This window comes from Alosa pseudoharengus, unplaced genomic scaffold (assembly GCF_046254945.1).
Source record: "Alosa pseudoharengus isolate Yale_2024_CS ecotype anadromous, Long Island Sound unplaced genomic scaffold, YU_APseudo_1.1 YU_APseudo_1.1_scf_7, whole genome shotgun sequence".
In the NCBI taxonomy this organism is placed as follows: Eukaryota; Metazoa; Chordata; class Actinopteri; order Clupeiformes; family Clupeidae; genus Alosa; species Alosa pseudoharengus.
In genome coordinates, this window is record NW_027468859.1 from 23,562,347 (window position 1) to 23,571,199 (window position 8,853).

At 46.8% G+C, this 8,853-nt stretch overlaps 1 protein-coding gene across 5 annotated transcripts in view; it reads left to right on the forward strand.

Annotated features, from left to right (window-relative positions):
* sgk1 (serum/glucocorticoid regulated kinase 1) overlaps positions 1-8,629 on the forward strand; it is a 49,340-nt gene extending 40,711 nt beyond the window's left edge. Inside the window, exons 1-10 of one of the 5 annotated variants that reach the window (XM_076272175.1) lie at positions 650-781; positions 2,826-2,901; positions 3,113-3,188; positions 3,472-3,660; positions 4,191-4,322; positions 5,013-5,249; positions 5,539-5,634; positions 6,477-6,632; positions 6,766-6,855; positions 7,063-8,629. In XM_076272175.1, the coding sequence (XP_076128290.1) occupies positions 754-781; positions 2,826-2,901; positions 3,113-3,188; positions 3,472-3,660; positions 4,191-4,322; positions 5,013-5,249; positions 5,539-5,634; positions 6,477-6,632; positions 6,766-6,855; positions 7,063-7,230 (1,248 nt within the window). In that variant the 5' untranslated portion in view covers positions 650-753 and the 3' untranslated portion in view covers positions 7,231-8,629. Of the gene's footprint in view, positions 1-649; positions 782-850; positions 1,191-1,229; positions 1,509-2,570; positions 2,698-2,825; positions 2,902-3,112; positions 3,189-3,471; positions 3,661-4,190; positions 4,323-5,012; positions 5,250-5,538; positions 5,635-6,476; positions 6,633-6,765; positions 6,856-7,062 lie in introns of those variants that run through there. The other 4 variants (XM_076272177.1, XM_076272178.1, XM_076272174.1 and 1 more) reach the window with 4 other exon arrangements.
* The last annotated feature ends 224 nt before the right edge of the window (positions 8,630-8,853 follow it).

Genomic DNA, 8,853 nt, shown 5'->3' on the forward strand with positions numbered 1-8,853 from the left:
TGATAATGAGGCTGTTGATGAAGAGGAGTATGATGTCTGCTTGAGGCTGACACTCAGCCCAAATTTGGTCTAATAAGCGCCTGCAGCCGAGGGCCCAAATTTGGTCTAATAAGCGCCTGCAGCCGAGGGCCGCTGGCCTGACCTCACTGGTCATCTGTATTCGGGCCCCATTCACGCTTACACCTCTCACACGATGGATGCACTCCTCTCACAGTGCTGTGTCAGAAACCTCAAGTCCAGCCCCCAGCCATATGAGAGGCAGAAGTAGAGAAGGAGGGAGAGAGGGAGGGAGGGAGGGAGCTGAGAAGTCAGGACTGCAAGCCAACTTCTTAAGATTTCAGAGTAAGAGACCTTTCCACACACACACTTTTTTATAATGCTTTTATTCCTAAATGTAGATTTGAACTGCACTCTTGAATTCATTCTAATTATAACCCCTTTTCATTAAGGGGGACAGTGGGGGTGCTGACACAAAGCGCAATTAACTGCCCCAGATTCCCAGCCCGGCAGAAAAAAAAACATTTCAAACGATTTTGGGTGGCATTGCTGCCCGCCTGGCACTGATAGCGGAGCCGGTGGCAGCTCGTGCAAAACAACTGAGAACAGAGACGGGGGGCGGGAAGATCCCCGCCCATAAGATATCCGGTGTAAGGTTAGTCAGGGAGAAAAGGAATGCAACGTCTTGCGCAAAATTCCTCTTTCTTCAACTGTCACTCAGACTAAACAGAACCGCGGACCTGCTCACGGATATTCATGAAAGAAAAAACGTCTGCGCTAACAGGTATGTTTGGTTCATTGTTATACTGCTGGGAGCGCAAAACTGCCTGATCTACAAACTTTCTCCTCAGTTTAAACCCCCCTTGATCCGCTTTTGCGACTTTTCCTTGGCGTTTCCTCTCTCGGGGGGTAAGGGGGAGGGCGCGAGGCGTTGGCAGCCTTGAAATTGACCAGCCCCAGGTGTGATTGCGCCGTTAGCCTCTTAAACTGTGACCTGATTCCAGGACCACAGTCTTATCTATGCAAATGTCGCTTGATAAGGACTGTGCGCTCATATATTCCGACTTAACCCGAGTCGCCCTTTCTACCTCGCCTCACACGGGAGTAGCAGCAGAACTAGTCTAGCGCTGCACTTTTAGGGAAATAGAGAGAGCCTGAGTAAGCAAGAATGAGGACCACGGCTGAACTGAAAGGTTGGTGTGATTCTTTCGGAACCTTTTAGATTAGCTAGTTTCAGTGAAAATTGCCAACTGCCCACTGATGTTTTTTTTCTTAGAGAGTCAGATAGATGTTTGTGTGAAATGGCATTAGAGCATCATAAGGCTTTAAACTAGCAAAAAACCCATGAATATGCACATTTGCGTGTATGTGTATCGCGAATCATGTTCAGATCTAAAAAAAAACACGGATACTTTTTGGGAGAAGTTGAAGCCGTCCTGGTTTCGTGCGGACAGCTGGCACAATAGAAACTTGGAAAGCGCGTCGGAGCCAACAGCTGCTGGAAATCACGGGTAGGTTTAGCTAGCTACCTCGAAGGCTTTGTGTAGTTTGCAATGTTTGAAGTAAAAGCTTAAAAACTATGTCTGGGTGAATGAAACATGAAGTATCAACATTATATTCGCAGGGATGTGTAGGCCTATGTTACTGCCTCTACCTAATTAGAAGGCTAGTCCATTAGGTATGGCGTTGCATAACAGCGACTATGGGACTCCGTCGTCATAAATAGAACGGCAGTAGCCTACTTGGGGCCATCCGGCTCTCCACATCTCCCTCATTTCAATAAAAAATGAGCGCAGTGGAGAAGGATCAAATAAGGTAGGCGTGTATTGCCCAAAAGCCAGCAGTTATCCTGGACCCACCGACAGCCTTTGTCGTGCGTGGCGAGAATTAATTGAAGACTTTGTACTTTTCCAGGACCGGCTTATTTTTCTTGGCACCCGTCTCCAAATGCGAGTGACTCCCTACTCCTGACATTTGTGCATCACCCCGGGGTGCTTGCGTCACCCGACTCAGTTTTCTCTTTTTTGGGGTCAGCAGGAAAGAGCGCTGATGTGAGCGTTTATACAGTACCTTGTGCAGGCTTTTGTAGATGTACCTGTAGCTGTAGTGTGTGTGTGTTACATGTAATCAATTGGGCTACTGTTGGGCTTTCCAATGAAGGGAAGAGATTATTGGTTAATTTGAAAGTTGTCTGTAGGTGTCATATGATGCCAAACGTGCATGGAAACTGTCATTTACGCAATGTAGTCAACCCACAAATTGCACAGTAAGAACACATAGTTCAGCTCAGCTGGTGCGTGAGAAGAGATTTTTTTTTCTGGCTGGCTGACGCATCCCCCATCCCCCCCCCCCCCCCCCCCCCCTCAGAGAGCACCAGCTTCTGATTCGCTCCTATGCTCGACAGGGGACAGCGCTTGAATGGCTGCCGATTGAAACACAGAACACTCCCACTCACGGGTAGTACGTACGTCACGTTACGCCCCCTGACAAAGTCAACGCAGAAGCCTAATTAGCATGCGTTGTCGCCGCCCCCGTGTGCATATAAACTTGGAGACGCACAACTGGAGTTCAGTTAGAGCTATTGAATAGTTTGGGAAGCCATCCAGCTGTGGAAAACTACAGCCATGACAATCAGCACAGACAGTGGAGCTCCCGAAATTACTTACTCCAAAACGCGAGGAGTGGTGGCAGTCTTTAGCGGTAGGCATCATTTGACTCGCGTCAGGGAATACACTTTAGACGCTTCGACTTCTGAAAAGCTGTGGGAATTAATTCATCATAATTAACACTTTTTGCTCTCTTTTGCTCTTGTCTTTTCTTTCATTCAGCTTTTATGAAACAGAGAAGAATGGGGCTGAACGATTTCATTCAGAAGCTTGCCACAAACTCCTATGCATGCAAGCAGTAAGTAGGCTATCATCTAAGCTCACTCTAATGTTTTTCTCTACAATTTGCATAAGAGATGCTTCAAAGAAATCCCACAGAGTTCTTGTACTGTACTTCTGCACTTTTAACAAGATGTACACACTTCTCAGTGATTCTGTCAGTGGCAGTGTTATCATGTGATTACTGAACTCCTGAGGTCTTAATGTGGTTGTAATCTGCTTCTCCACAGCCCAGAGGTGCAGTCCATGCTAAACCTGACCCCCCCTCAGGATCCAGAACTCATGAACAGCAACCCCTCCCCTCCAGTAAGTAAAGCACCATGCTCATCTCATAAGAGTGTGAGTGTGTTTGTGTGACATGTCTTTTGCGTCTATGTTTATGTGAGTATGCATGTGTGTATGTCTCTGTGAAAGAGAGAAAGAAAGATGTCTTTAGTTATCTTTGGTTATGCAAGTGTGTGTGTGTGGGGGGTTGATGATGCTGTGGTCTAAGAGTATGCCTCTCTCTTTCTTTCTTTCTCTCTCTCTCTCTCTCTCTCTCTCTCTCTCTCTCTCTCTCTCTCTCTCTCTCTCTCTCTCTCTCCTACAGCCCAGTCCTTCACAGCAGATTAACCTGGGCCCCTCGTCTAACCCCACTGCCAAGCCCTCGGACTTCAACTTCCTCAAGGTCATCGGCAAGGGCAGCTTCGGCAAGGTCCTGCTAGCGCGACACCGCAGCGATGACAAGTTCTACGCTGTCAAAGTCCTGCAGAAGAAGGCCATCCTGAAGAAGAAAGAGGTACTGCAGATTAATGACCTCTAGTAAACACACCAGCCTTTTACTACGTCAGTGATGAATGCATAGCAACGTAAAGAAGAACGTATAGTATAGACCCTTTCAACAATAAAAACAAAAACAATGCTTGAACGTTCTATTTGGTTCCCAATCTACTTCCTCTGCATTAAGATAACATATGGAATGTTAAAACGGAAGCCTTGTGGGGCCAACTATGATGCTGATAATGGAACTCTCTTCTATAGCAACTGACTAGTTACACACCAGATGCCATTTTTATTCAGAAAGATTGAGCAGGTTTTTGTGCCAGTTTGTAAAGACTGGACCAGTCAGTGATGCATGTTTTAGAACAGCGCTTATTTTATTCCCTTTCCAATCCAAACTATTGCACCATATGCTGACAATGTAAACAGTGGGGTACGCAGGGTGAAGGGGGTGTGTAGTGTGTGACTGGCATTGATTTCTTTAGCTTTGACCCCTGTATACAAGCCTCTGACCCTCAACCTGTGTGTGTGTGTGTGTGTGTGTTTCAGGAGAAGCACATTATGTCAGAACGGAATGTCCTCCTGAAGAATGTGAAGCACCCGTTCCTGGTGGGGCTCCACTACTCCTTCCAGACCACAGACAAACTGTACTTCGTCCTGGACTACATCAACGGAGGAGAGGTACGTTACGGAGCGCTCCCGTCAGGGATGGGCAAGATCAGTGGACTTACCGTGTGGGCGTGAATGGGGTGCAGTGCAGGTCAGCGAACAGAGAGAACATCGCTGTTTATGTTTCGCCGTTGGCGTAGCATATCATTACTCACTGTACAGAATTGTTTACCTTCCATATAGAATTGGACTCCATGGGACAGGGGACGGGGGGGGACGGGGGCGGGGGGCAGAGGCAGCTGATGTAATGGTTGGGGGGGCTGGAGGACAGCAGAGGAAGTGTCCAGGAGACAGTGTGTCTGACACTGAGAGAGAAGAGGGATAGACTGCTGTAGAGAGAGAGGGGGAGAGAGAGAGAAAGAGAGAGAGGGACAGATGAACAGAGAGAGGAAATCCTGTCATGAGAAGGCCAGGAGAATGTACTCTCTCTCTCTCTCTCTCTCTCTTGTTCTCTCTGGTCAGTAAAGGTGAAATTCACCTCAGGAAATCGTCGGGCGTGTTGTGTGGTTGGAAGAGCAGCCCGATTTAGCATGCATCTATCAGCTGAGAATGGAGGCCGACTGTAGGGCTGGGTCGGGGGGGGGGCTTTTAAACAGGGCGCGCGCCTCATTTCCTGTGATTGTTTCATGGTAAAAAAAAAGCCATGATTAAGTACAGCATGTAATAGATAATCTCTCTCTCTTTCTTTCTGTCCTCCTCCAGCTGTTCTACCACCTGCAGAGGGAGCGGTGCTTCCTGGAGCCGCGCGCACGGTTCTACGCGGCGGAGATCGCCAGCGCGCTGGGCTACTTGCACTCGCTTAACATCGTGTACCGTGACCTCAAGCCAGAGAACATCCTGCTGGACTCGCAAGGCCACATCATTCTCACCGATTTCGGCCTCTGCAAAGAGAACATCGAGCCCAACGGAACCACGTCCACATTCTGCGGCACGCCAGAGGTGTGTGTGTGTGTGTGTGTGTCTGTGTCTCAGCCTCACCTCAACTTGTTGAGTGTTGTCATGTCAACAAGCATGTTAGTTACTTTGAGGTATATGGCAGATTGACACAAAACGAGGATTTTTGTTTTTGTTTTTTTGTTGTGTCAAAAAATATACTGAAATGGTAACTCATCATATGCGTCTAACAGTAGTTTGGGCCAAACATGACCTGGTCTATTGTAGATACCCGCGACTGCAAAATCAATGGTTGAATAACTCTCCATGTGTGCTTTCTCTTGTGTTGATGTAGTATCTGGCGCCGGAGGTGTTACACAAGCAGCCGTATGACCGGACAGTGGACTGGTGGTGTCTCGGTGCTGTGCTCTACGAGATGCTCTACGGCCTGGTGAGTATCCGCACCTCTGCTGCCCGCTCAGGCGGTGTGTTCCAGTAGCAAACACTAGGGGGCGATGTGGGCTCTCAGACTCTCTCTAGGGGGCTCCAGACTGGAGCGCAGGGCAAAGCCGCATTACATGCTGTAGGGTCAGCTCAGGCTGCAGATTCCGTTCCGTTCTGCCGTGAGAACTGGGGAACCTTCAGCAAAGGATTGGCATCTCAGCTCACTCTTTCTGAAGCTCTCAGAGAAATTTGAAGCGATCTTAAATTCAGTTAATAGGATTTACCACGGATTCTGTGAAGTGACTCAATTGAGATGGACTTGGCCCTTGCCCTAGTATTAGAGCATAGTGGACTACTTCTATATGAAGCCCTTGCACTAGAGCATAGTGGACTACTTCTATATGAAGCCCTTGCACTAGAGCATAGTGGACTACTTCTATATGAAGCCCTTGCACTAGAGCATAGTGGACTACTTCTATATGAAGCCCTTGCACTAGTATTTAAAGCATAGTGGACTACTTCTATATGAAATCAATATTTAAAACTTGTTAGGTTGAAGTGTGCAGAACCTCCTGCCCATGATCAAATGGTGCAATACATATGCATCATGATATGTTGCAATATAGAATAGTGTGGAATGGTACACTATGCTGCATACAATAGTTAACATATAGCGGTTTGCATACAGTTTGCATACAGTTACGCACACATGCATAACACATGCATACTTGCATACATGCATGAAATCATGCACTAGCAGTTGAGAAGCTTTGAGGGTGGTAACTGTTAATGAATGTTTTGAGGGAGTGTTCAGGTGGTAACTGTTTGTTTGTGTTTGTGTGTGTGCAGCCGCCTTTCTACAGTCGCAACACAGCAGAGATGTATGATAACATCCTGAACAAGCCCCTACAGCTAAAGCCTAACATCTCCAACGCAGCGCGCCACCTACTGGAGGGACTTCTACAGAAGGACCGCACCAAGAGGATCGGCTGCACAGACGACTTTGTAAGTGTGTGTGACCGAGTGTGAGTGTGTGTGTGTGTGTGTGTGAGGAGGTCTTTGGAATGCACACTGAGGTTGAATGCAGTGTCTGTATGGGATTATAACCCCTCTTCACTCTCCCTCTCTCTGTCCACAGACTGAAATCAAGAACCACATGTTTTTCTCCCCAATCAACTGGGACGACCTGAACGGCAAGAAGATCACCCCTCCCTTTAACCCTAACGTGGTACGTTCCAATGCCTTAGAGATTCGCACAACGAATCTTCAGACAATACTTCTCATCACTGTTACTCAAAATGGCATCAAGGTTTTTGCCATGAAAATGTTGCTTTGCTGTGTAGTTGGTCCACACGTCTGATAACGGTGTTCCCTCTCTCTCTCTCTCTCTCTACATCTCTCTCTCTCTCCATCTCTCTCTCTCTCCATCCTGCAGACAGGCCCAAGTGACCTTCGGCACTTTGACCCTGAGTTCACAGACGAGCCCGTGCCCAGCTCCATCGGCTGCTCACCGGACAGCTCGCTGGTGACGGCCAGCATCAAGGAGGCGGCCGAGGCCTTCCTGGGCTTCTCCTACGCGCCCGCCATGGACTCCTACCTGTAGCACGTCAACTCTCTCTCTCTCACACACACACACACAGGTGGACCTGTATCCCCACACCACCAACGGACTCCCCCTTGCTTGTAGCGCCTCCCTCTGCCATTGGAACCGATTGCATCCCTGCATTGAGAAAACGACCATTCCTTTGGATAATGGACTACTAACTAATGCCCATCGGAACCTCCTAAATGCCCCCCCCCCCCCGTCTTTGGAATGAAGATATTTGCACATGGCTTTAGGCAGCTCAGCAGGCTCTCTTGGCCAATGAGGACCTTTAAACAGAACAACTGAGAGAACTCTCATCATCATCATCATCATCATCATTTCCTGATTGTCAAGATTATCATCATCGCCATGGTTACCCCTCTTCGTAGGATCCTGTGATGCCTCTGTAGAATGTCACCATATCCAATGGAGGGAGGAATAGAAGGATGAACAGATGAATAGATGATAGAGAGATTATCAAGAGGAGAGAAACTGTGCTAGTGTTTTTTTCTGGTTTTATTTATTTTGTGTCTAATTAGTTTACTTGTTTTTTGTTCAAGAGTGAGGTGGATGGCCGGAGTGTTAGTGTTACAGAGGTGTGTGTGTAATGTGTGTGTGTGTGTGTGTGTGTGTGTGTGTGCGCATCTGTGTCTGAACGGTGCCTTTTCCGGCCACCTGTCACCCTTCTGTTGTGGTTGAACTCACACAAACTCCATATTTATGTTGACACTGTTGTCGTCGTCATTGTCATTTTTGTAATTTAAATGTTTTTACTAATCACATGACCCGGTTTTAGGTCTGATGATTGTCTGTCATATTTAGGGGCATTCTGTAGTTGTCGTCTGTTGTCTTGTGTCACCTAGCTACAGCTGACATGGCTGTCTGTCACCATGGCTAAATGTACTGTGTGCAGTCAGCAGTTGTCGCTATGAGATCCTAAAGAAACGCACAGATCGTTTTGTTTGTGTTTTTTGTTTTGTTTTTGTTGACTGGAAGCAGGGTGGCAGAGGTGATGCTGCTACACTTGTGTAAATAGGGACCTGCTGGACCAAAGGATGTCAGAACGAGAAGCCCACCTATCAGACCAGTCACCTTAGTCTTCCAGCCGCCTCTATGATGTAATAATAGGGTTCAGACATGCATTCCAATATTCTGGACCATACATTCCATTTAATATGACTATGTTCCACTATTTAAGTTTGTTTGTATATTTCGAGTCTGTGTACTAGTTTTATTGTATATGGAACAAATACATATATATAAGTATATATATATATATATATATATATATATATATATAAAACTGACAAAAGGTATGCTTGTATGTAACAATTACTGTCAGATGTACTGTAAAGTTGTAAAATGTTTGATTTATGTGACCTTGTATGGTTTGCAATAAAAGTTGAATGTTATTTTCCCCAAAGCTTTCGTCCTCAAGGAGATTTGGTTTGGTGTTACTTTCTCTGAGCTTGGAGGGTTATTAGGATTGGACCAGAGAGGAAGTGCTTTTGGTTAGGAGCGCAGTTTCACAAGAGCATTCTTGCACCACCTCCTTAATACCCCTGGGTCATGACCTCTGGGGCTTATTATCACAAACCACATGCACAATGGTAAACTGCAGACTGCAGTTTCAATCGTTCT